The sequence below is a fragment of the Esox lucius genome, chromosome 15 (assembly GCF_011004845.1).
Source record: "Esox lucius isolate fEsoLuc1 chromosome 15, fEsoLuc1.pri, whole genome shotgun sequence".
Taxonomy (NCBI): Eukaryota; Metazoa; Chordata; class Actinopteri; order Esociformes; family Esocidae; genus Esox; species Esox lucius.
This window is the reverse complement of record NC_047583.1, coordinates 24,309,692-24,337,433: the sequence shown is the minus strand read 5'-3', so window position 1 is coordinate 24,337,433 and position 27,742 is coordinate 24,309,692. Positions and strand designations below refer to the sequence as shown.

General features: G+C 43.2%; 2 protein-coding genes across 2 annotated transcripts; one reads left to right on the top strand and one right to left on the bottom strand.

Annotated features, from left to right (window-relative positions):
- Nucleotides 1-265: 265 nt before the first annotated feature.
- On the top strand, nt 266-27,295 carry sec23a (Sec23 homolog A, coat complex II component). Its single transcript, XM_013137426.3, has 18 exons — nt 266-373; nt 1,983-2,218; nt 2,386-2,530; nt 3,370-3,686; nt 4,111-4,255; nt 6,348-6,506; nt 6,720-6,835; nt 7,121-7,244; nt 7,573-7,653; nt 10,064-10,153; nt 18,525-18,631; nt 19,272-19,425; nt 19,784-19,861; nt 20,038-20,199; nt 21,544-21,630; nt 23,477-23,632; nt 23,712-23,777; nt 25,023-27,295. Exons 2-18 carry the CDS (start codon nt 1,998-2,000, stop codon nt 25,110-25,112), a joined length of 2,298 nt encoding a protein of 765 aa, XP_012992880.1. The 5' UTR covers nt 266-373; nt 1,983-1,997; the 3' UTR covers nt 25,113-27,295.
- Nucleotides 14,351-16,638, bottom strand: LOC105023620 (histamine H2 receptor). Its single transcript, XM_034297475.1, has 2 exons — nt 15,067-16,638; nt 14,351-14,647 (listed from the first exon to the last, which is right to left on the bottom strand). Exons 1-2 carry the CDS (start codon nt 15,758-15,760, stop codon nt 14,490-14,492), a joined length of 852 nt encoding a protein of 283 aa, XP_034153366.1. The 5' UTR covers nt 15,761-16,638; the 3' UTR covers nt 14,351-14,489.
- Nucleotides 27,296-27,742: the final 447 nt, after the last annotated feature.

Below are 27,742 nucleotides of genomic sequence, written 5' to 3'. Positions count from 1 at the left end.
GGGACCCCACATTTCAAGGAAATTTAGTATAAGAACGAAAATTGTTATAAGAACCACTTGTGTTTATTATATGGCCTTAATTGAAAATTTGAAAGCGACATCATATCGCTACGTCATTGAGTAACACATTGGTCATTCACTTTGTCCAAAGTGCAAACAACATTCTCAGAAAATAAGAACATGAAAACATAAAATGTGTAACCTGTCATGAAACTTCTCAAACTATTTTGGGTGAGGGCCTATGATTGGACTCGCCTCTTGACGTGGCATTACTGCGGATTGCTCTAGCAGCCATTTTTTCTGCTACGTTGTCAGCTGCTTAACTACGTTGTTCGGGGCGCTGTTCACTGTGATATCAGTCTGAAGATATCAGGTAAATATAAAACTGGTCCCATTGACTAAGACATAATGTTATGTATGTATTTTGAATGTAATACTTCTTAACTGACAACTGGCGGATGGCTAAAGCATGACAATTTTATTGACACATTTAACATTGTTGGCATTCGCTGGTGGAGGGTAATGAAGTTAGCTAGCGTAGCGGCTAAGTTAGCTGGTCTAACATGGTGAAAGCATGAATTTCATGAAGCTGTGTAGCTTGTCTTTGGCTATCCTTCCGTAAAATATAATGAAAATGTCTTGTTGATCATTGTGTGGCGTTGTTGTTCGCTAATACAGTACTTAGAGGTTGTAACTTTAGGTGGGTTAGCCGGATAAAGTGGCTGTTCATTGAATCAAAAATAGTTAACTCTGATACTAGTCCTGCTTTCTGTCATTAACTTAAGTCTGTTGATGGGTTCACTGATTGATTTAGGTCAATTCCTTAGATACTAACTTGTTAGGTAAAAGCCCAGACCTTCGTATTTTGAAAGACATGGCTTTGTTAACTAGTTAGCTAGTTTGTTTGCATCCTTTTGATAATTTGATGATCTGACTTGATCAAATGTTGTGCCAGAAGGGAAGAATCGTTTCAATACAAGGAGGTTAACAGTAATAATAGCCAGCAAAATGATGTATACACTGGTATAAAAAATATACATGAAATCCCCGAGTTTAACGTACATAGTTTCTAAAACTTAGTGCTGAGTGACCGTCAGGATTTTATGACTGTTAACCAAACAGTAAAATAAAAAACACAACCTTTCATACTTTATTATTCTGTAAAATGTACATCACGTTTAAAATTGACGATTACAATTGCTTTAGGTTATGAATGCAAAATATTAGCCAATGATTCTAAAGGGGACAAATTATAGATTTTATAAGGCTGCAATTAACCAATGCAAAATGTTAATGTGCATTGACTGTGATTGGCTGACCTGTGCTGTGAAGTATGCAGCTGGCCAAGCATCCCTCCAGGGGGTTATACCCCATAATATGCAACATTGTACAAGAGCTTTGTCACTCTCTTTCCTTGGTGCTAACTCAAAGTTGTGGTTACTGGCTTTGATGCATTTTCATAATAACATTTTACTCCTGGCTTAGAGTTTCTTTGGGGCGTGTTTTACTATTAACCTACTCTGAGGTGGGTATTTCTCCCACAGCTGGAAAACCAGTTTTAACAGGATTTCTAGGACCTTTTTCCTGAGATGCTTTGTGGATAGCTCTGACTATAACTTTGCCCGATGTATTAAGCCAGAATTTCCTATAGATTACCTCAAAGCAGTCTGCTGCATTTTCTTTGCCCCTTTATTCATATGACACATTTCAGTTCTTAGTAAGCGTGCTGGAGTGTAATGTCATTCTCCAAGTCCAAAAGGATATCTTAGTGAATACATAATACCACTAAATAGGCTAATAAAAACGCCCAAGCCAGGCAATAATATCAAAGCAATAAGGCATGAGATGATGTGGTATATGGCCGATATGGCACAGCCAAGAGGTGTTCTTAATCACAAGGCATTTCAGAGTATAAACAAATAGAACGTATTCTTGACTATGCACAGCACCGTAATTGTTGCTGTAACTGTCTCTGTCTGTAGCTCTAAGAAGGTGCTATGGCGACCTTCCCGGAGTTCATCGCCCAGAACGAAGAGCGTGATGGAGTACGTTTTAGCTGGAATGTGTGGCCCTCTAGTCGTCTGGAGGCCACTCGCATGGTGGTTCCTGTGGCGTCTCTGTTCACACCTCTGAAGGAGCGCACAGACCTGCCCCCCATTCAGTATGAGCCCGTCTTGTGTAGCAGGGCGACCTGCCGTGCTGTCCTCAACCCTCTCTGGTAAGTGAGGCAACCACCCTCCATCATTTGTACTGTACATATCCTTGGTCAGTCTACAGATGGTTCACAAAGCACACTGATAAAGTAAATATAGCATAACTGTGGTGTCCTTCTCCCTTTGATAAACATAAAAAAAATAATCCCTCTCAATTTGTCTGTTAATCCAGCCAAGTAGATTACAGAGCCAAACTGTGGGCTTGCAACTTCTGCTATCAGAGAAATCAATTTCCACCTACCTACGCTGGGATATCGGAGGTCAACCAGCCAGCCGAATTGTTGCCGCAGTTCTCCACTATTGAATATGTGGTACAGGTAAGTTTCCATTTGATCAGACTGTTAAAATCACAACAACTGACTTATTACGAGACTGCTTGATCCCTATTGTATTTGTTAGGATTGTTGTTCAGTTTCATTTGTTGAAAATTAAAGTGCAAATTCCTGTGAGATGGTAAGGTGTAGAAAGGTGCGACATGGCATTATTATAAATGGCACTGGTCAACACCAGCCCATGCAATACTGTGCCAATTGGCCGCATGGTGAAGCTATAACAAGCAATATGCTGGGTCGTTATCAGTCCAGGGTTAATCCTAATCCTGGTCTAAAAAAAAAAATCAAGCTAAATGGAGAATCATTGTTTTGCTTGATTGTTTTGTTTTTTTTCTCCAAGACTAGGCTTAATTTGTGTCCTAGAAACCGGCCCATAGAGTGGGGAATTATTACACACATATTCAGGTGTAGCTATACTCAAAACTGTGGTTTTGTTCGGCTTGTAGGTGGCGCTTTTGCTCAGGAGAAACCCTTCATGCAAGCTAAATGGCTCATGTTGTATTAACTAGACCAGTAGAAAATATAGGTCCAGTTTTGCACAGATTAAGCCTAGTCTAGGATTAAATCTAGCTCAGTGGACAATATCCATCGGAATGTATTTGTATTCCTAGAATAGTCTAGTCTGTTTCAATGAAGCCAGCCCATAGGTTTTGAAGAAGTGGGCACATGGATTAGTTATTATTTTGATTAAATCTAAATTAGGTATGCCTTTGTTTTCTAAGATTTAAAGTATTTTCAGATAGCTGCGTACTTCAGTCTTTCTCAGAACATGAAATCAGTCCTCCTCAGCTGTGACTCAGAGTTGTCCCTCCTGGCCCCTACAGAGAGGTCCCCAGATGCCCCTGGTATTTCTGTACGTGGTGGACACCTGCATGGAGGACGAGGACCTGCAGGCTCTGAAGGAGTCCTTACAGATGTCCCTGTCCCTGCTGCCTCCTACGGCCCTCGTGGGCCTCATCACCTTTGGACGTATGGTCCAGGTCCACGAGTTGGGCTGCGAGGGCATCTCCAAGAGCTACGTCTTCCGCGGAACCAAAGATCTCAATGCCAAGCAGCTCCAGGAGATGCTGGGCTTGACGAAACCCACTGCCACACAGGCAGGAAGGGGGCCACAAACTCCAAAGGCCCCCCTCTCCAACAGGTAAAACACTTTACATACTATATTCCCCTTTCTGGGGTCCCCCAAATCAGTCTGAAGCTCGTTGTAGGACCACCTTTCGCAGAGTGAAATTTAACAGATGAAGGGCCTAATATTGCAGTCAGACATTTAACATTTTGCATTGTGAAAAGTAATATACAATTGTTGAACGTTATTGCTGTCCCAAATGTTTTTATTTTTCTAATAACATAATAAAAATTTAAATAAAATACCTCCTCCAGTACTCCTGTCCTTAGACCTCATTGTTTTACCTGGTATTACGTTTATGATGGTGGACTGTTGATTGATCGGTTGGTTTAATTGCTACAATCAGCAAAATACACTTACCATGGCAATGCTAGTACATACATAAGAACTACATTAGGGACACAACAAGATGGCTTATTTCCATCTTGTTGTTTTGTAGGTTCCTCCAGCCAGTTCAGAAGATCGACATGAACCTGACTGACCTTCTTGGAGAGCTGCAGAGAGATCCCTGGCCTGTCACTCAGGGCAAACGGCCCCTGCGCTCCTTAGGGTCGGCCATGTCCATCGCTGTTGGCCTGCTTGAGGTAAGACCAGGACAGAAATATAAACTCACTGCCGACCAGAAGTGTCCCTCAAAGTTAGCTAGATGTGCTCATGCTTAAATATGAAGCTGCCTATTACCTCAACGATTAGTTTATCACTTGTCTTGCACTTCAAGGGGCAGTTCCTTCATCGGTTTTTGGACTTTAATGAGAAGTACCCTTAGATCCTGTAAAAATCCTTATACAGTTGTGCTCAAAAGTTTGCATACCCCTTGGATAATTGGTAATATATATACCATATGTAAAGAAAACATGAGTGAGCAGGCAAAACATGTCTTATTTCTCATGGGATTCACATTGAACTGTAGGTCATAACAGAATGGCACAATCAGAAAATATGTTTTTTTTTCTTTGTTGCCATGTTATTTGACCCCTGTTCAAAAGTCTGCATACCTTTTAGTTCTTATTACGCAGTGGGAATGGGTCAGGATTACAGGTTTCAGTCGCATTGTTTACTCCGCTTCACAGCGATCTGTGTATTGCCCCCTTTAGCACCAATGACAGCGTGTAGTCTTTTGTAATAGTTGTCTATGAGGCCCCAAATTCTTGCAGGTGGTATAGCTGCCCATTTGTCTTGGCAAAATGCCTCCAGGTTATGCAAAGTCTTTGGTCGTCTTGTATGAACTGCATGTTTGAGATCTCCAGTGAGTGGCTCCGTGATATTAAGGCCAGGAGACTGTGATGGCCACTCCAGAACCTTCACCTTTTTCTGCTGTAACCACTAGAGTGTCAACTTGGCCTTGTGCTTAGGGTGATTGTCATGCTGGAAAGTCCAAGAGCGTCCCATGTGTAGCTTTTGTGCAGAAGAACACAAATTGTCTGCCAGTATTTTCTGATAACATGCTGCATTCATCTTGCCATACATTTTCAAAAGATTCCCTGTGCCTTTAAAGCCCACACACCCCCAAAACATCAGTGATCCACCACCATGCTTCACAGTGGGGATGGTATTCTGTTCACTATAGGCCTTGTTGACCCCTCTCCAAACCTAGCACTTATGGTTGTGACAATAAAGCTTTATTTTGGTATTGAAGGTGTCAAGGAGTTGTCGGGCATATTGTAACCAGGCTTTTTTTGTGATATTGGCGCAATAAAGGTTTCTTTCTGGCAACTCGACCATGCAGCTCATTTTGGTTCAGGTATCGTCTTATTGTGCTCCTTGAAACAACACACTGTCATTTTTCAGAGCAGCCTGTATTTCATCTGCGAATACCTGTGGGTTTTTCTTTGTATCCCAAATAATTCTTCTGGCAGTTTTGGCAGAAATCTTTCTTGGTCTACCTGACCTTGACTTGGTATTAAGAGATCCCTACATTTTACACTTCTTTATAAGTGATTGAACAGAACTGACTGGCATCTGCAAGGCTTTGGATTTATTTTTATATCCTTTTTCATCTTTATAAAGTTCCATTACCTTGTTACGCAGGTCTTTGGACAGTTATTTTCTGCTCCCCATGGCTCAGTATCTAGCCTGCTCAGTGCATCCACATGAACGCTAACAAACTCATTGACTATTTATACACAGACACCAATTGCAATTTAAAAAGCCACAGGTGTGGGTAATTCACCTTTAATTGCCATTTTCACCTATGTGTGTCACCAAGGCCAAACATTCAAGGGTATGTAAACTTTTGATCAGGGCCATTTGGGTGATTTCTGTAATCATTATGATTAAAAAGGAGCCAAACAACTATGTGATAATTAATGGCTTCATATGATCACTAACCTTAAATGATCAGTCATATTTTCAAAATCAATGCCTACATTTCACAATCTCTGCCAGGGTATGCAAACTTATGAGCACAACGGTAAATGTGCATAGGTCATCTGTCATTCATATTTCATGGATCTAAAGCATGCAAGGCAAGGTGCCTCCAGGAGCAGGGTTGAAAAACACTGGCCTAGTCAGCCTCTGTATATTCATTCCATTTCATTTCTCCCTGTGTTCCTCTGTGTTAAATGGGATTTGTTAGAGCTATAAACCTATTACACCGTGGGAATGGGTCAGGATTAAAGGCTTCAGTCTGTTCGGTCGCATTGTGTACTCCGCTTCACAGTGGTCTTTCCCCTTCAGTGCACCTTCCCCAACACTGGGGCACGCATCATGACCTTCATCGGTGGGCCAGCCACTCAGGGCCCAGGAATGGTGGTGGGAGACGAGCTGAAGACCCCTATCCGCTCCTGGCATGACATTGAGAAGGATAACGCCAAGTTCATGAAGAAGGCGACCAAAGTAAGTTTGCCTCAACCTTTGTTCGCTTCGCTAGTTGCTTGGATGGGTTGACCAACTTTGTTCAGGTCTTTTGCTGCTGTTCTTCTGCACAACCTGGATGAGGTAGTGTTCTTCTGCACAACCTGGGTGTGTGTGTGTGTGTGTTTAGTCATCAAAAAGACACACCGGCCTGTTTTCTGTATCATTTTGGTTAAAGCTATTTCCTTCATTCAGCATTACGAGGCATTGGCAAGCCGGGCTTCCACTAATGGCCACATCATAGACATCTATGCCTGTGCTCTGGACCAGACAGGACTGCTGGAGATGAAGTGTTGTTCCAATCACACTGGGTGAGGATTCTCTGTCTGTCTGTCTGTGTCTGTGGTGAACACAGGCTTGCTTCCCAAATGGCCCCCTGTCCCCAATAATAGGGCACTGCGTTTGATCCTGGTCAGGGAACAGTTTGCGATGTGGAAGACCGCTACGTGGTTCGGTCTGGTTTCTCATTGAGAAGAGCATCTGATCTCTGCTTTGAGGAGGAGAAGAAACGTGATGAATCGAGAAAAGATTTCTAGGATTCACTTGCGTTTGGGCGCGTAGTTGAAGTCATACTGTACATGTGTTTGTATATGCAGGGGCTACATGGTGATGGCGGACTCTTTCAACACGTCACTATTCAAACAGACCTTCCAGAGAGTTTTTACCAAAGAGGTGACTGGATCCTTCAAGATGGCCTTTGCAGGCACCCTGGAGATTAAGGTACAGCCATTACATACAATGTCTGTATCTGCAATGGGGCCATAATACATATTCACTGTACCACTAAGTAATGCATTATATCACTGAATAAGGTGCTGTGTCAGAAGCAGCCTTTGTGTTCCAATGTCCACACTGGCTTATTACCCAAAACACCTCCCAATGCATTTCTTCAGGGTAGTCTATGCCTGTGGATGTTGGAGCAGCGCCACATGGATTCAACTTTCAGAAATATCAGATTTCTTATGTCATTTGTTGTGATATAGTGTATTTCTCTACTTTATGCTGTGAAGGTGATGAGAGAATCTTGATTTGTCCTTTCTGATTTCAGACATCTCGAGAGATCAAGATTTCAGGAGCCATTGGGCCATGTGTGTCATTAAATTCCAAAGGACCATGTGTATCTGAAAATGTGAGTCCACATCAAATATGTAGACCAATGTTGTTATACTCATGAGCAGATACGCTGATGAGCCAAAACATTATGACTATTCACGGATGAATCGAATAACATTGATCATCATCTGATAAGGGCACATGTCAAGGTCTGGGTAGATTAGATGGTAAGAAAACAATCAGTGTCAACATGTTAGATGCAGGAGTAAAGACCTGAGAGACTTTGACAAGGGCCAGATTGTTATGGCCAGACGACTGGGTCAGAGCATCTCTGAAACAGCCAGGCTTGTATGGTGCTCCCAGTCAGCAGTGGAGAGTACCAGATTGTGGGAAGACCACAATCTGGTGGAGGGAGTGTGGTGCTCTGGGCGATGTCCTGCTGGGAAACCCTGGGTCCAGGCATTCATGGATGTCAGTGTGAGTCATGCCACCTACCTAAACAGACCGGTTACACCCCTTAATGGCCATGGTATTCCGTAATGGCAGTGGCCTCTTTCAGCAGGATAATGCGCCCTGCCACACTGCACACATTGTTCAGGAATGGTTTGAGGAACATGAAGAGTTCACAGTGTTGCCCTGGCCTCCAAATTCCCCACATCTCAATCTGAATAGATCTAAAAAATAACAAAAGTCAGATCCATGGAGGCTCCGCATCACAACTTACAGGACTTGAATGATCTGCTGCTAATGTTTTGATGCCAGACAGGGGTCTTGTAGAGTCCATGCCTCGGTGGGTCGGCGCTGTTTTGGCGTCATGTGGTGGACCAACAGCATATTAGGCAGGTGGTCATAATGTTTTGGCTCATCAGTGTATACAGAACTGTTACCTTGTTTTGATTCACTTCTACTTTTATGTTATTGAACATTTTACAATACTGCTCCAAAAAATGAAGGGACCACTTAATCATCACTGTGTGACACCAAGTCATTTAACCTTCAGGGACATCAGTCAGTCCAGTTAGGAAGCATAAGCGATTGTGCATCAATGTCACCTGTTTTGGTGCAAATGAAAGTGACTACAGGAGCACTGGAGAGGTAACAGCCAGACAACCCCCAAAAAGGGAATGGTTTTCTCTCTCCTCATCCTTCCTGACTAATTCTTCTAAATTTGTGTTTTGCTATTGTCCTTATCACTACTGGTAGCATGAGGCAGTACCTGCAGCCCATTCAGGCAGTTCTGCTCCTCCAGGATGGCACATCCATACGTGCTGTAGCAAGAAGGTTTGCTGTGTCTCTCAGTACAGTCTCAAGAGCAGGCGACAGGCCGTTACACAAGTGGAGCTGGACTGGGCCGTAGAAGGACATCAACCCAGCAGCAGTACCGGTATCTGCTCCTTTCTGTGAGGAGGAACAGGAGGAGCACTGCCAGAGCCCCACAAAATGACCTCCAGCAACATACTTGGAGTCTGTTTCTGACCAAACTGTCAGAAACAGTCTCCATGAGGGTCCGACATCCTCTAGTGGGACCTGTGCTCACAGCCCAGCACCGTGCAGATCCATTGGCATTGCCAGAGAACACCGGAATTGGCAGGTCTGCCACTGGCGCTCTGTTCTCTTCACCGATGAGAGCAGGTTCAGCATGTGACAGACGTGAAAGAGTCGGGAGTCGTGGTACTGCCTGCAACGTTATGCTGCCTGCAACGTTATGCTGCCTGCAACGTTATGCTGCCTGCAACGTTATGCTGCCTGCAACGTTATGCTGCCTTCAACATGGTCCAGCATGACCGGTTTGGTGGTGGGTCAGTGATGGTCTGGGGACATATCCTTGGAGGGTCGCACAGACCTCCACGTGCTAGCCACTGGTCCCCTGACTGCTGTTAGGCACTGGGATGAAATGGGTAGGCAGTTCCTGGCCCTCACGTTCCCCAGACCTCAATCCAATTGAGGACCTCTGGGATGTTATGTATTGGTGCATCCAACCCAGCCAAGTAGCGCCACAGACTGTCCAGGAGCTCACTGATGCCCTGATCCATGTCTGGGAGGAGATCCCCCAGGACACCATCCGCCTTCTTATCAGGAGCATGCCCATATGTTGTCAGGAGTGCTTACAGGCACGTGGGGGCCATACACACTACTGAGTCACATTAGGAGTTGCAGTGAACAGCTTGTCATTTCAATTGTTTACTTGGATTTTCAGTGTGAATTTGAATCCATCCCTCAATCAGTTGGTGATTTTGGTTTCCATTGACCATTGTTCCATCCTTTTGTTCTCAACGAATAACACAATATACAGAAAAGATTTTGATCTTTGATATATTTGGTTTGAGACCCGATGTGTGATGTAAGTGTTCCCTTCATTTTTATGAGCAGTTTCTAAACTGTTAATCCAGAGTATATTGCACCCTAATTCTCTGCAACAACACTTTCTTAACCCAACTAGAACAATAATTCTGATTGGAATTAATTGTTCATGCACTTCTTTACAGGAAATTGGAACAGGGGGCACCTGTCAGTGGAAGATCTGTGGTCTTGACCCTAACACCACCCTGGCAGTTTATTTCGAGGTGGTCAATCAGGTATGCATTCGGATTACACAGCGGCTGAGCTGTGGCCTCTAAAGCCAGCCACGTCCTTCTGCATTATGGTTGCTAATGCGGTTTATAATGTTGCTTTCATTCACCCTCAAACGGCATTCACTCAAAATTAGGACAAGTGAGGCAAGGCTTCGCTATAACTCTGGGACGGTAGAGGGAGATGAGCTGGTAGTAGCCATATATGGTTTTACAGAAATTAAGAAACTCAAGTCTGACCTTCACTGACAGATATGGCCAGTCACAATGACTAGTGGGTATTAGATGTCCAAGTTGCCTCAAGGAAAAATGTAGCGCGCATGAACACCTGAAAATAGGTCTGAAATGACCCCATTCCCCACAAAATGTCGGAGACTGAGGCTGTTTTGTTAATATGAAGGGCCATGTTCATAGAGCCATGTTTACTTGATCTGGATAAGGGTGTTTGTTAAACTATTAAATAGTACAGTGTAAACATTTTATTTATTAAACTTCATCCAAAGTGGTAAGGTGTTTGTGCCTCCGCTATATCGATCTCGAGACAAACATTTTATTGATGTTGTTAAATCGATAGGACCAGCTGAAGATTCCGTCACACCAGGGAAGAAATGCAGTCAAGCAATTAAAAACAAAATAAAATGTATCATAGTTGTCCACAGTGCTTCATTGAACAGTCAGCAGTTGCAGTTGAACTAGGTTAAACTTTTAAATTCATAGATCGTGCGATGTATACTGGCCATCCATGATATGAAAAAACATTTGTATTCATATTTTAACGCTATACAGTGATTGTTTACCAACTTTGGAGTTAAACAGCCTTATTTGGGTTCTGATTATGACAGTTGAACTAAGCTTTTGAGGCATTTCTAAGTTTATAATTTCAATAAGTCAAGTGGTACAGTTCATTGAAGTTCCTTAAAAGGATGAACAACTATTGACTGAGCCATTAACTGTAAAACAGGTGATGAACAACTGAGGGTTTTCAATGAATACATTGTTTTATTTACCTTGCTGCCATTTCAGTGTATCCTTTTCATGAACAATTCAGCTTCAATTGTCAGATTTTCTTTGTTCAATGGAGATTTCCCAAAAACATTGAAGTTGTACCAAATGAAGTCTGTACAATTGCGGTGGCTGGTGCACATTTTGCACCATCTGGATATAAATCCCATACCAAATTTCTCAAAATGTAGTTAATTAATAAAAAACAATAAAAAAATAAAAATCAAGAACCTCCTCACTTCAGTTTTGACAACAGGATATCTATTTTCACTGAATTGGGTTTTTAAATGTTATAATCAGAATTAGTGCTGCAACAACTCATCGATAAAATCAATAATGTTGTTAATAAAATAGATGCCAGCCAATTGAGTTATCAATTAGTTGCGTCTAGGTGTGTCAGAGCTAAAGAAAAAGCTAACATTGAAAGATGGACCTAGTCTATAACAACTGTCTGATTTTCATGAACCTCCATATTATTTCGTCATCATGCTGTCAGTTTCCTTTCAAATGCTTGTCGAGTTGTGCATTAATGTAATGGTTGCTGTAGCAACTCTACAACTGATGTGAGGGATCATACCATTAAGTGTCATTTAAACTTAAAATGCATCCCCAGTCTGCATATTTATTTTTGAATTACTGGGATGTTGTACTTGTTGCCTGTTCTAAGATTCCCAGCATTGTTTTCCCTCATCCTTCCTAACTGTAATTTTGGGTGAATTCCTGTTTAGGTATTTTAGCATCCTTTTTACGGCATTTTCTTTATGGTTCATTATTTATCAAAACGTTGTGCAAGTTGAGAAGAAACTCCCTATCATTAATACACTTGCATTTAACGCTGGACAATTTGTAGTCCGATTTAATCAATTAATTGCAGTAGTAATTGTCAAATTAATCAGTTATCAACGTATTTATTAACGGCAGCTGTAATTGGAATGCATTGTTCAAAGGCATTTGTAATTTCTCTGTGAAAGGAGACCGTAGTTGTCTTGACACCCAACACCCAAACGTTATCCTATAGGGCAGGCAGACATTTCAGTCTTTACAAATATAAGGTAGAGCAAAAATGTTAGTGGCACGTCGAGGTCGAAGGGTCATGTGATTAATTGGTGGTCTCGAGCTGTGCTAGACTTATGTTCTCATGCAGTGCTGCCCACAGGCACCGCCTAGAGGTTAATGACCACGCCACCAGGGGGCGTGTTTGTATAGGAAACCATACTGGCCCCTGTTAAAAATAATAAGAATAATCCTCTAGTAGTATAAAATGGTCTCCGACTGTCGTTGATAAATTGTGTATTTCCATTTATGCTTCTCATCGATTTAGTCTATACATTTTATTATTTTTAGTCTGGCAAAGTGTTGCCCAAGAAATCTATCCATCATTATCCTTTGTTTTGATGGCTGTATTCAGTCACTGTAAACTATCATGTCTGTTGTGAACAGGTGTATGGACAGTCAATGTATTGAAGGCCTGGTGTATGGCTACTCAAGTACCCAAGACCACCATAACCCCCCCCCCGTCCTTATTCCTACAGAACATGGTTGCCTCCTGTACCGAGAACACAAGGGTCCTCTGAGAATACAGTCCTCCTCTGTTGAGTAGTCCCAACTTCTCATTTTATCCGTTACTTTATATTTATTTAGCAAAGACAGTGCAGTCAGAAACAATGACACATTAAATCAGTTCTCCATTTGAGTCCGTAGTTAGGTTAGATCAACAGACGGCTCTACATTGACAGGTTCCAGGGCACTGTAGAGCAGTCAACGGTGTCTTTACTCTCCTCTACACACCTCTGATATGTGCTTAGCCTCCGGTCACCCTGGCTTGTAGTTATCTGATGAGAGTGATGGCTAGGAGAGGTTGCGGTGCTGTTGATTATGACTCACAATCTCCAGTTGGACGGGGGTGCTCTGTGGGCGGGGGTTCTTCAGAGGGCGCTGAAACACCTTCCGGATTTTATTCAGGCTTTTCCGCAGAGCCGCTCTGTATCGCCTGGGAGGGGGGAGGGAGGGAGGGAGGCGGGGGGGAGAAATGGAGAGGTTAGAGAGCGGGAGATGAGGAAGAGAGTGTGAGAAAAGACACAGAGACGGTGAGAAGACAGATTGAATCAGAGGGGGTGATGGAGGGAGGGAGGAAATAAGCCACCATTAACCACAACCAGTGATGCAGCCACTCAGCCTTCATGGCTCCACAGCTCGTCTCCCACACTGACAAGCCAATTTGATCATCACAAGCTCTCAGCTATCCCTGCTCACAGCAGCCCTAATTTAGAAATGTACTGGAGCTAGCTTCTTCATTCCTTCTGATATTGGTTTCCCAGTAGCTATTGAAGGGACCTTAATGTTATTAAGTTTTATCATTTGCACCAGATTGAACTTTAAGACTTGATATGGAGTTAGGGCGAGGTTAGACTTAGGGTGATGTTTTTGTCAATAAGTGAGTAAACCACAAAATGTATTATTTCTTTGTTATTCCGTATCTGAGTCATGGAGTTGTCTATGACTTTGGTCAAATAGGGTAATCGATGTGCTAGAATGTTAGTCAGGGGCTTTATACAGTTCCTTTGTCAGACCCTTTCACTTTGTTCACATTTAGCTGTCTTACAGACATCATGTCAAAAATATGCTGTCAATATACCCCAGTCTGAGGTCCTGTGCTCTCTGGATCAGGTTTTCTGCAAGGATCTCTCTTTATTTTGCTCTTTTCATCTTTCCATCATTCCTGACCAGACTCCCAAGTCTCTGGTGGTGAGAAGCATCCCCAAAGTATGATGCCTCCAACACCATGCTTCACCGGGGAGGGTGTTAGCCAGGTGTTTAGTGGGAACATTCAGGCCTAGTAGCTACATTTTAGTTCAGATCCGATAATCATCTTTCTCATGTCTTTCAGAGAGTGGCTTCTGTCAATTTTGATTGGAGTGCTGCAAAGATGGTTGTCCTTCTGACAGAAACTCTGAAGCTCTGTTAGAGTGGTCACCTGCCTGACCATGGCATTTCTCGCCCGGTTGCTTAGTTTTGCTGGGCTACCAGCTCCAGTCTTGGTGGTTCTGAACTTCGTACGTTCTACAATGATTGAGCACCCTGTGCTCCTGGGAACTTCCTGTGCTTTATACAGTTTTTCTTTTATAACCCTTCTGATGTCTCTGTGTCAACAAGAGAGGTCTACAGAGCATTTCCATATAGGCTTTTGTGTGTAGATGGATGGCAAAAACAAGTCTATATCACAACAAGCTCTGTGGAAAGTGAAGGGGTCTGAATACTTTCTGAAAGCCTCTGTATGTCTGGAGACATCGGCGTTGAAGTGTCTCCACATCTCTGAGTGACTGGGGCTATTGGTAATTACTTACGATTGCGTCATGGAATTGATCCACGGGTTGAGAGCGGAGGTGAAGAGGACCAGCCAGGTGGCCACGGCCGAGGCTGCTGCCGGAGGGTCACGCCCACTGAACGTCTCGTAAAAACAGGTGGTGATGTAAGGTAGCCAGCACACCAGCAGGCACACTTACAATGGAGACCATAATGAAAGGGCATTAGTAGTAATTAGATTCATGAAAACTGTATTGTCTGTCAGAGCCCACAAAGAGCAGTCGTGTTGAATGGTCATGTTTTCAGTAGTAGTTACAGGAATATTACATATGTTGTCTTTTATATTTCCAAGATCAAAACTCAAAATGTATTATAATTTATCGTTTTATTAGAAATTCCAAAGTCTGAATTTGACCGATGTAGCCTGCAGAATCAGTTCTGTAATAACAGCCACTTATTGCCCTTTATCTAATGGGCTTTTATTCCTTGTATGATAGGCTCTGTGTCTGTCTCAAAGGTTTCTGCCTTGCTTTGTTTGAAATCAGTGAAAAGTAACAACTTCCCTGTGCTACTCACAAAGGTAGAACTTGTATGTTCGCATCAACGGGACTCACCCACAGTCGCCACCATTACCATGGAGCTCCTTAAGTAGTTCTTAGCAGGAACGTGAAAACAGTGCTGGTCGTTGCAAACGAACGTGCCTCGCCGCACCTGTTTCCTCGCGATGTACACTATGTACACGTACATGGAGCACATGATGAGTATGGGAGCTATGATCCCCACCGCGATGAAGAGCATACTGAAGCCCCTGTAGACCGGCTGGAAGCTGGGGGTGCACAGGAACCTGGTCCAGCTGTAGGTGTAGTGACCGAAGCCCAGCAGTGGCAGGGCCGCGTTGGCCAGGCTGTAGAGCCAGACCGAGACCAGAACTACCCGGGTCCTCTTGGCCGTGCAGATAGTGGTGTAGCTCAGGGCAAAGCAGATCTCTGTGAATTTGTCGATGGTGGCCCAGGTCAAAGAGTGGATGGAGGCCAGCTGAAGGAGCAGGTAGAGGAAGGCGCTGCCCTGGCACAGGGGCCCGTCGTTGGAGTAGCCCTCCGGCCGGAGCAGACTGTTGTAGGCTCCGAAGGGGATGGTGGAGAGGCCCAGGGCCAGGTCGCTCAGGCAGAAGCTCAGGGTCAGGGCCCAGGTTTCGGTGCGGAGGTCCTTGTTAAGGCACACCACCAGCAGTAGGACCACGTTACCAAACACACAGCACACACTGGAGACCACCATCAGAGCTGCATAGACCAGGGCCACCGGCTGCATCCTCCCAGACTAACACTGGAAGAGACGTCCTCCCTGGGCTGGCTGGCTCCCGACACAGCCCATGCGATCTGGCTGGCTGTCTGACTGGCTGACTGGCGGGTGGGCTGAGGCTGACGTGTGTAGTCAGGCTCCGCTGGGTGTGTCGTGGGCCAGTCCTCAGGGGCTCCAGGGACACCGGTTGCTGTTTTGGATGCGTCAGTCTCCCGCCGTGCTCTGGGAAGGAGGCTCGTCTCCACGTCCTCAAGCTTTCCTCCTGTCCTCCGCCCTGTGGTGTTCACTACAAGGGCTCAGCCGACGGCTTCGCTGGTAACCTGTCTGTACCAGAGTGAGGCGGGCAGTGAGAGACGGCGGCCCTCCCCTCGGTGGAGCGGCAGAACCATGAGAACTGAAACATTCGGCCCTAATGGTGTAAATACGGAGGCAAACAGTCAAGGAGCTGGTGTGTGGATGCCCAGTCTTGCGAGAGAGGGAGAAAGAGGTCGGAGCAGAGCAGTGCTGCCTGTGTAAACAAACGCTTGAGATCCAATATCCTCTCCTCTTCTGTAATGGTTGCAGCATAGTTAATGAGCCATTTTGCTCTGTGGTGTTCTGGGATAATTGGTATAGAGCATGCCTCCAATTTGGTCTAAGCTCCTGATCGTTAATTATTGCCTTTCTGTTTTATTAAGCCACCTCATATCACCCAATTATTTCAGTCCTCGATGTTGTTTTTCCGCTTCGAGTCTGTTGTGTAAGACAGTGGCGGTTATGTGTGGCGGTTTGTACAGGACAAGCCATTTGAATAATTTAAATGAACCTCACCTGCACCACCCACATCCATGCCCCAGAAACAAATTAATCTGTTAGGATAATTTAGGCATTGATGTTTAAAAAAGAAGATTCACCCAATGATACTTTGTATAATTCGTTGTTGGGAAGGGGTGACCTCTGACCTCTTGCATTGTCAGCCTGTGTGTGTGGGGTGGGGGGGGGGGGGGGGTCGAGTGGACATTTGGATTCTGTTATGTCCTTTTGGTTGACATCTCGTTTCATTTACATGTGCTGGTCATAAAATTTGAATATCATCAAAAAAGTTGATTTATTTCATTAATTCCATTCAAAAAGTGAAACTTGTATAATTTATACATTCATTCCACACAGACTGATATATTTCAAGTGTTTATTTATTTTAATTTTGATGATTATAACTGACAACTAATGAAAATCCCAAATTCAGTATCTCAGAAAATTTCAATATTGTGAAAAGGTTCAATATTGAAGACACACTCTAATCAGCTAATTAACCAAAAACACCTGCAAAGGCCTTTAAATGGTCTCTCAGTCTAGTTTTGTAGGGAACACAATCATGGGGAAGACTGCTGACTTGACAGCTGTCCAAAAGACGAACATTGACACCTTGCACAAGGAGGGCAGGACGCAAAAGGTCATTGCTAAAGAGGCTGGTTGTTCAGAGCTCTGTGTCCAAGCACATTAATAGGGAGGCAAAGGGAAGGAAAAGATGTGGTCGAAAAAAAGTGTACAAGCAATAAGGATAACCGCACCCTGGAGAGGATTGTGAAACAAAACCCATTCAAAAATGTGGGGGAGATTCACAAAGAGTGGACTGCAGCTGGAGTCAGTGCTTCAAGAACCACCACGCACAGACGTATGCAAGACATGGGTTTCAGCTGTTGTATTCCTTGTGTCAAGCCACTCTTGAACAAGACACGGCGTCAGAAGCGTCTCGCCTGGGCTAAAGACTAAAAGGACTGGACTGCTGCTGAGTTATGTTCTTTGATGAAAGTACATTTTGCATTTCCTTTGGAAATCAAGGTCCCAGAGTCTGGAGGAAGAAAGGAGATGCACAGAATCCACATTGCTGTAAAGTATCCACAGTCAGTGATGGTTTGGGGTGCATTGTAATCTGCTGGTGTTGGTCCACTGTGTTTTCTGAGGTCCAGGAAGTTTTAGAGCACTTCATGCTTCCTGCTGCTGACCAACTTTATGGAGATGCAGATTTCATTTTCCAACAAGACTTGGCACCTGCACACAGTGCCAAAGTTACCAGTACCTGGTTTAAGGACCATGGTATCCCTGTTCTTAATTGGCCAGCAAACTTGCCTGACCTTAACCCTATGGGTTATTGTGAAGAGGAAGACGCGATATGCCAGACCCAACAATGCAGATGAGCTGAAGGCCACTATTAGAGCAGCCTGGGCTCTCATAACACCTGAGCAGTGCCACAGACTGATCGACTCCATGCCACGCTGCAGTAATTCAGACAACAGGAGCCCCAACTAAGTATTGAGTGCTGCACATGCTCATACTTTTCATGTTCATACTTTTCAGTTGGCCAACATTTCTAAAAATAATTTTTTTGTATTGGTCTTAAATAACTAAGTAACTAATTGTCTGAGATACTGAATTTAGGATTTTCATTAGTTGTCAGTTATAATCATCACAATTAAAAGAAATAAACATTTGAAATATATCAGTTTGTGTGTAAGGAATTGATAGAAGTTTCACTTTCTGAATGGAATTACTGAAATCAACTTTTTGATGATATTCAAATTTTATGACCAGCACCTGTATATTTCAACAGGTAAAACACTACCTTTTTTCACTTGTAATTGTGCTTTAACAATTGCGTTTTGAATAAAACATTTGAAATGGCTCTGCCAACATGTCTTTAGAAGGATGTTTTAATGGTCACCATGTCTTTATTAAAACATAAGGGATGTGTAATGGTTCGTTCCTAACCTAAGTGCTGGTCTCCTGTACACAGCACAACGCACCCATCCCCCAAGGAGGACGAGGGGCGGTCCAGTATGTCACCCAGTACCAACACTCCAGTGGACAGAAACGCATCAGAGTCACCACCACAGCCAGAAAGTAAATCCACGCGCACACACATTTGGCTCACTTTCCATCAATATGTATAACTTAACAGAAACCTTCTTTCAAGTCTGATTTGATCATTCCGAGCACATCTTTTCAGTCCCTGAACACCTCAGGTTTCGGCTACTGCTTTTCATTCCAATGTGAAACTGCCTTTAGGAGCTCACCTTGTCATAGCAGAAAGGGCAAAGTGGGTTGTGTTTGATCCTTTCATCATGGGAAGAGATCTTGGTTGGCCTTAAGGGGCACATATGTGTTTGTTAGGTACTGACGGTCACTTTGTGTTATATTTGATGTTGCAGTTCATGTTTGTTATAGTATTTTATTGTATTTTCTCTTCTGCCCTGTGTGTATTCAGCATAATGCACAGCATGTGAAGGGCAATGGAGAGAGGAAATTCATAGAGATAAGCAATCATTCCCAGATAATAAAAGTTACATAAATGTTCCTAGAGTTGAAGTATGGTTTGGACATCACATGGCTAATTATACGATGGCTTTTCTGGTGCCGACCAAGGCTACCGTAACCATATGAAATCAGACACAACGTCCCTTATTTAACGCAGGTTCACTACTTCTCATGGAGGAGATCCTTAAACTGAACCCAAAGGTCTCACTGTTTGTCCTTTCCCCAGCTGGGCGGACGCCGGGACACAGATCCAGAGTATTGCGGCTTCGTTCGACCAGGAGGCGTCGGCCATCCTGATGGCCAGGCTGGCGGTGTACCGCGCTGAGACCGAGGAGGGGCCAGATGTGCTGCGCTGGCTGGACCGTCAGCTGATCCGGCTGGTAAGAGCGACAGAACAACACCACAGGATGGAGGGCTGATTCATATCCCCTCAGGACTCGTTACTAGGCATCACGCTGGCCCGTCGCAAAGGGCTTCCGACCCCCTACGTGGCTCATTGGTGGTCGACGCTGTCTGCTACTGTTAGCTCCTCCCCACTGCCTTCATAAATGGACTAGTGTTTTAAAACACTGAAATGAAACAATTACATTATTTCTAGCTGACAAGGGAAAGTAGCAATTTTAGTAGATATGGACTAAGGAAATGATGGGGTGAAATGACTGATGATTGTATGAGTAGATTCCCTGGCAGACAGTTACATGGGCAGGTTTGAATGTCCTCTTCCTCGCTCTGTTCCAGTGTCAGAAGTTTGGAGATTATCATAAGGATGACCCCAACTCATTCCGCTTCTCAGAGACGTTTTCTCTCTATCCCCAGGTAAGTGATTGTGTGAAATGTCTGATTAGCTCTTCAGTGACATTTGTAGACCGTACACAGGTTTATGATGAATCTCTTGAAGCTAAATTAGCGGGAACACATAGTTCGGGGCAGAGTACAATGTCTAGAAAGGAACATTCAAGCTATAGTAGCATGGCTTTTCCTTTGTCCCTCAGTTCATGTTCCATCTGAGGAGATCTCCCTTCCTGCAAGTGTTCAACAACAGCCCAGACGAGAGCTCATATTACAGACACCAGTTCATGCGCCAGGACCTGACCCAGTCTCTCATCATGATTCAGCCCATTCTCTACGCCTACTCCTTCAACGGACCACCAGAGGTAACACACACACACACACACAGTGTAACCATGTAAAAAATCACATTTGTCTTCCCTTCTTCCATGAATGCGTTTAATAGATGCATTGGCTTACACTGTACCGCCTAGTCTTCCCAACTAAACGTTGACGCCTCAGTCTCTCTGAATCTCCCACCTCCCTCCCCCTCACATTCTGCAGGCGTAGCAGTGTTGGCCACATCAACAGACTGGGAGAGCACTAATGCCTTTGTCCTTTTACTACAGATAAGCTTGAGGTTCTGCGCTGCTTAATGTAGTGTGTGAGTACAGTAGTGTGTTCCAGACCAGCTCCCTCAGTGCAGATATCAACAGTGTGGTTGGTAACACCTTTCAGACAGACAGTGTAGCATACACCTCCCTGAAAAGGGTAAGTCATTTAGCGGTGGCTCGGTCCCAAATGACTCCCTATTTCCTATGTAGTGCAGTGCTTTTGACCAGGGGCTTCTGGTATGAGGTAGTGCACCAGGCTGGAGTTAGGGCTCCATTTGGGACTCCCCTCTGTACTAGTGGTTAAGTGGAAGTGTTCTGGCTCTGAAACCGCTCTAATGTTTGTAACCTGGAGATGTAATGCTTCAGGTGTTTATTGTTTAGTTCGGCGATCTAGGGTGCTTCCCAAATTGAACGCTAGTCCATGCTTTCCTTTTCACCAGGGTCTGTAATAAACAGTATTTTTTCTGTAGGGAATAGGGGGCAGTTTGGGTATCAAATGTTCCCACTTGGTCCACTTCTGCATGTTAAACATTTAATGGATGGTTTTCTTCTCCATCTCCTTGCAGCCTGTGAAACAGATGGCTTCAAGTATAAATCAAGGCGCTGTTTATTTTTTCTGTGACTTTTAACATGTCCAAAACACTATAAAGGGTAGATCTATTATTGTCTTTCCATTTTATTCATTTTGGGTTGTTTTTTTGTGCCTGAGATTGGTGTTTAGGCGTTGTGACCTTGAGCTTTTTTAAGAAAATGTCAATATTGTGACGTTCCTGTCAGTGTCTGGAATTCACCCACCCCACTAATCCTCAAGTAACCTTGTGTAATCTTATAGGGCGATGGTTTGAAACGGTGTTTCATTTCCCTCCCATTAGACTGTGTTCAGTATCCTCTTTACAGTTTGTATTGACAGGTGATTTTAAAGCATCTCTCTGTTTTGGTCTTTCCCCTGCTCAGCCTGAGTTCAGTATCCTCTTTACAGTTTGTATTGACAGGTGATTTTAAAGCATCTCTCTGTTTTGGTCTTTCCCCTGCTCAGCCTGAGTTCAGTATCCTCCTTCCAGTTTGTATTGACAGGTGATTTCAAAGCATCTGTGTTTTGGTCTTTCCCCTGCTCAGCCTGTGTTACTGGACAGCAGCAGCATCCTACCCGATCGCATCCTCCTCATGGACACCTTCTTCCAGATCCTCATTTACCATGGAGAGGTACGTTCGTCAGGGCACTCACTCAGAGACACCCTACAACGCTGTGTTAGTTTAACAGCAGCCCCCCCCCCCCACCCCACACACACACACCCTTTATCCTCCATTTTACTGTCACACTGCTCTGATTCAGGTGTCAGACACATACTGTGTGTGGTTGGTTGGGGGGGGGGGGGGGTCAATAGCCCATCTTGAATACAGGCAGAACTTCAATATAATGTCAAAGTGGGTTTCAGTGGTCAATAGCCCATCTTGAATACAGGCAGAACTTCAATATAATGTCAAAGTGGGTTTCAGTGGTCAAGAGTCCATCTTGAATACAGGCAGAACTTCAATATAATGTCAAAGTGGGTTTGAGTGGTCAAGAGTCCATCTTGAATACAGGCAGAACTTCAATATAATGTCAAAGTGGGTTTCAGTGGTCAAGAGTCCACTGAGACAGGCACTTATTGAGTGGCTGTGTTTCCTGTGGAAATTGAAATCACATTTGTGGTTGTCATGGCACCTTAAGTGTGTGTGTGTGTGTGTGTGTGTGTGTGTGTGTGTTCTTACTGAACTCATGGGGACCGAATGTCCCAATGAGTATAGTAAAACCAGAAAACATTTGACTAATTGGGTCAAATTCCCCATGAGGCAAAAGTCCATTTCCGGTTTAGGGTCAAACTTACAATTGATTTTATAGTTAGAATTGGGGTTTCTTTAAGGTCCAGATGTTGTTGGTTAAGGTTAGGAATTACATCTAGGTAAAGTTTAGGCATACATGTTACTTTATTGAGGTTAAGGTTAGGGTTAGATAAGGGTTAGGGTTAAGATTAGGGCAAGGGAGCATGTGATTTCTATTTTCTGGTCCGCATGAGGGTAGCTGTACAAACGTGTGTGTGTGTGTGTGTGTGTGTGTGTGTGTGTGTGTGTGTGTGTGTGTGTGTGTGTGTGTGTGTGTGTGTGTGTGTTAGGTCTTTCTATACTCATGGGGACCAAATGTCCCCATGAGTATAGTAAAGCCTGAATAAATTGCACTCATGGGGACCTTTTTCAGAATTGGGATTTCTCTAAAGTTCTGGTGTTGTTGATTAAGTTTAGGGTTACGGTTAGGCATTACATCTAGGTAAAGTTGAGGCATAAATGTTACTTTGAGGTTAGGTTTAAGGTTTAGGGTTAAGATTAGGGCAAGCATGCAATTGTTATTTTCAGGTCCCCATGAGGATAGTCATACAAACGCGTGAGTGATCATTTTCGTCCAGTTTGGCAGGCTAGTACTTGCATTTAAAAGATGCAGCTGTAGCCCAGGCAGCCTTTTCATCATTCCGACCTGACTAGATTATAGTAATTACAGAGGGCTTGTTGTGATGAGGACTACAACGCTGGGCTCTTATGCGATGAGCTTTATTTATGCTCTAACGTTAGCAGTGGAGTCATCAACCCAAGTGGGTGTTGGAACTGTCGTTGCAGGGAACTATGAACTCCAGGCTGCAGAAGGGCTGAGTTCAGGGCAACATCAGGCTCAGCAAGCCAACTCCATCATCTGGCATCATCCTCATCCACAGCAACCTAGGCTGTGACAGTTTTGCACTTGAAAAACATTGTGTAATGTTGAACCCAAACGTGTTGGGAGGGCTTTCTATTGTTTTTGTGGTCTTCAGTGAATTCAAATGCTGTTAACAAATGGTGTTATTGTCAAATACTGTAAATAAGGCTGTATCTGGTTTTAGTGAGAGGAAATCCTATCAGCTCCTTCGCCGACTTCCTGTTTTCAGGATGTCTCTAACTGCCCTCGCTCTTTTTTTTCTCTCCCCCCCCCCCCCCATCTTTGTTTTTCCATTTCTCTCTAACCCCCTTTCTCTCTGTCCAGACTGTTTCTCAGTGGCGTAAGGCAGGCTACCAGGAGATGCCAGAGTATGAGAACTTCCGCCACCTACTGCAAGCTCCAGTGGACGACGCCCAGGAGATCCTCCACAGCCGCTTCCCTATGCCCCGCTACATAGACACAGAGCACGGAGGGTCACAGGTAAACACACACACACACGCACAAACACAACTGTCAAGTTTCAACGTTGTGTATTGACATACTTGTCCTTGTCTTGTAGGCTCGTTTCCTGCTGTCTAAAGTGAATCCATCACAAACCCACAACAACATGTATGCGTGGGGTCAGGTAAGACTCCTCTGTCCAGGGACCGTTAAATCTGTTCACTACATCATGTTATTAGTAGAATGTCATTTAAAGGTTGAGCCCGTTGTCTCTGAATGGTGCTCGCACCTGTGTGTCTGGACACGCAGTGATTGGTGTTCCAGGACCAGTCTGCTTTGTTTCAACGTGACACGGATCTTAATGTACTATTGAAAGTCACTATGTTGGGTGAGATATATAAGAGAATTCCTGCCAGATTCATTCTTCAAAGAAATGACTCAATGTATTTAACATTTTAATGATCAAACCCAGAGAGACCTTAATAAATACTTACCGGCTGAGGAGCAACAACTCCTATTGAAGGAAAATATGTATTTGCTGGCCATAGCCTGATGGATACGGAGTACATATTTATCAAAAAGTGTAAGACTTACTATTATTGTTGCAGTGATTCTTTTTTAATGTTTGATTGACAGTAGGGGTTGTGGTAGTGGTAATACTAGTTATGATAATAGTTGAGGTATTAGTGGTAGTAATGGATACTAGTGGTAATGGTAATAGAATTACTAGGTTGATGTATTAGTGGTAGTAATGGATACTAGTGGTAATGGTAATGGAATTACTAGGTTGATGTATTAGTGGTAGTAATGGATACTAGTGGTAATGGTAATTGTATTACTAGGTTGATGTATTAGTGGTAGTAATGGATACTAGTGGTAATGGTAATAGTATTACTTGGTTGAGGTATTAGTGGTAGTAATGGTTACTAATGGTAATGGTAATAGTATTACTAGGTTGATGTATTAGTGGTAGTAATGGATACTAGTGGTAATGATAATAGTATTATTAGGTTGATGTATTAGTGGTAGTAATGGATACTAGTGGTAATGGTAATAGTATTACTATGTTGATGTATTAGTGGTAGTAATGGATACTAGTGGTAATGGTAATAGTATTATTAGGTTGATGTATTAGTGGTAGTAATGGATACTAGTGGTAATGGTAATAGTATTACTATGTTGATGTATTAGTGATAGTAATGGATACTAGTTGTAATGGTAATAGTATTACTTGGTTGAGGTATTAGTGGTAGTAATGGTTACTAATGGTAATAGTATTATTAGGTTGAGGTATTAGTGGTTCCCAAATCAACTGCTGTAGTTGACTACCTGCTTATTCTACAGCTCATCTTAATTTTATACACAAATGTTTATTGTGAAACGGTGTAAGTAGATTCCTCATAGATTAACTGAATCTGTTTTGGTACAGGAGTCTGGAGCGCCCATCCTGACCGATGACGTCAGCCTTCAGGTGTTCATGGACCATCTGAAGAAGCTGGCTGTGTCCAGTGCTGCCTGAGTTGGAGAAGAAAGCCATGGTACCTGAGTACCACAGACATGGATCCACCCTCATCCTCCACCCAATAGCCCACCTGGGTTTAGACTGTATTTCTTCTTTCCGAGACATCCTCATTGCTTGACTGAGATTGTCGGGTGCAATGGAGACCGAAAAATAGCCCCTAACCCTGCCAGTAACAAACCCGCTTGGGCAGGCTCAGTGAAATGCTTAACGTGTTTGGAAGAAACCAAATGCTCTATGAACCTAGGTTGGCTCAACACTAGCCAGCCTGTACTATACATGGAAAAGTCGACATCCCAAACAGGACATTTGTTCCTCTTTCTCCCTTTTATATTGAAAACAAAGCGCTTTGTACAGGATAGTGACTATGCAGAGAACGTACTGAGATGGGAGCTGCAGTATAGCCTTCATGCTTCAGCTGTGGTCAATGAGTTGTTGACTACTGGCTCGATATTTGGTTTCGCATCAGTATATCAATGGTACAATGATGATATTTATGTACACATTCTCCCCCCCCCCCCCAGAACTCTAACCAACCCAGAATCAAGTTGGATACATTTTGTTCATATTTCACTGTGATATTTCTCTCACACTACGTCTGCCATATCTATTAAAGCACGGCATCAAGTACTCTATATTTGATTTTGTTTCAATTAAAAAGATTTTCTTACGTCAAGCAGAGACAAACCATATCATGGCCCAGAGTTGTCATAGCTGCAGGCTACAGAGACCAACTGGTGGCTCCTATAAGCTGTTTGTTACAGATTGGAGAATCCAATACAACTGAATCTAATTAGAGCAAAGTGCTTTCTCTTCTTCGCCCTGCATACGCCGCAGAATAATAGGCTATTTCAGACCCTTTGGTGTGTGCTGTCTAATTCATTCTAGTCATTCATAATCAAACAGTCATTGTGGCCCAAAACATGCTAGTATACTATACAGAGTGTGGAAGTAGCAATGTGCTCCACAATACAGACTTGCAGCTGCCTTCTCTTCTCTGGATCTGGTCTCATTTCTGCCTTGTTACTAACAGTGTTATTTCTGTTGTTTCTAATAAAATACCTTTCCTGTTAATGTTTGTTTTAACACACTGTCTGATTTGACTGTAATTGTGTTTTTTTGTTTGTTTTTTTACTGGTAGTAATCTGTTTTAAAGGCAGGGGTGGGTGAACATCTGGCCCGCGGTAGGTAATAATTTTTTTTTGAGTGGGAGTACAGCATAACTCATCAGCCTTTATGCATCTGAATCTGAATTTCAATTATTTAGACATTATAATGAACCTACTATATAAATGTTTTAATTATTGCCCTTTTTGCATGCAAGTCATTTATGGTTAACAAATTACAAAAGAAATGTGTCTCTCTATTATTTAAAGTCCTGATGTGGCCCCCAAGCCAGAAAGTTTGCCTTCTGTTTTAACTTGCTTCCTATGTCCTGCTGTCGTCTTTGAAAAGATGTGGCACCATCAGAGAACTGAAGAGAAGACAAGTTCAAGGAAATGGCATGAATTTCTCAATTGATAACATAGGTTGGTTTGAGATTTAGCCATTCAAAGAAAGGATGATCAAAAGCGTATTGAAAGGAAGCAGGATAAAATGAAAATAGCACTGCTAAATGATAGAAATCTATTCTCTGCAATGGCCAACAGAGTGCAGCAAATCTCACCGAACCCTCACACAGGTTATCTCTACAGAGGGGGTTTACTGAATGGCCTTTCTAATATGCAATAATACCACTGCTATTGTAGTAAGATTGTCATTGCAGAAAGTCCTTCAAATGTATCTGCTGTTATTTTATGGAGTCTGGTTTCCAAACACCTAGAATTACTCCCCGAAATTGCCGGGCTGAGAAATGTTTTTGTGAGCTTTTGCATTTGGCAAACCTAGATATGATGACATTGGAAAAATGTCAAGCTTTAGGAAGAGCCAATTTGTCATAATGCTCTAACAAGCTTCTATAAAACCATTGACTGTCTTTAAACCCATGTACCCTCCAGCATTATACTGTAATGAACAGGTTACGAATCAAAGGTTGACAAGCTCAGACATCAGTAGAGTCTGGCCATTTTGTTATTGAATGCTAAAGACATTCAACACTTTTGTTATGTATTGTCAGTACATTGCAATTGAAACATCTTAAGGGCAGATGACCTAAGGATAATAAAAAGTTGTCACAAACAGCCCCTTATGACTACATACCTTATGACCTTGTCCCTGGTGATTTGATGAAACGTACATGGAAGCAACAGAGTGACCTGGACTTGCCCAGCTGCAGTAAAACATTATAATCTGGCTGCTTTCATCACTGAAGGCTGACAGCCATGGTAGATGAGACCGTATACCATGGGTATGACATCCCAGCACTTTTTACTGGATTAATTGCATTGGTAACCAGTTCATAATCACAATGAGGCATTTCGGGGGGTTGTGGTATATTGCCAATATGCCACACCCCCTCATGCCTTAATTAAAACACTGTTTCAGTATGGTTGAATGTCTTGGCTGGACTCCTGGTAATTAGATGATAAACAGAAAATAAAACTGGTATTTATATCATGAGAAGGTTTTCATCAGGATGGATCCAATTAAAATGCCAAACACTTAAAATACAAAAGCATCAATAGATGATT

Coding starts and splice junctions, on each gene's coding strand:
- LOC105023620 (XM_034297475.1), bottom strand. CDS start 15,760: ATGCAGCCGGTGGCCCTGGTCTATGCAGCTCTGATGGTGGTCTCCAGT. Junction 14,648..15,066: donor GGTAATGGTGGCGACTGTGG/GTGAGTCCCGTT, acceptor CTCCATTGTAAG/TGTGCCTGCTGGTGTGCTGG.
- sec23a (XM_013137426.3), top strand. CDS start 1,998: ATGGCGACCTTCCCGGAGTTCATCGCCCAGAACGAAGAGCGTGATGGA. Junction 2,219..2,385: donor GCTGTCCTCAACCCTCTCTG/GTAAGTGAGGCA, acceptor CTGTTAATCCAG/CCAAGTAGATTACAGAGCCA. Junction 20,200..21,543: donor CCTTCAACGGACCACCAGAG/GTAACACACACA, acceptor TCCCCTGCTCAG/CCTGTGTTACTGGACAGCAG.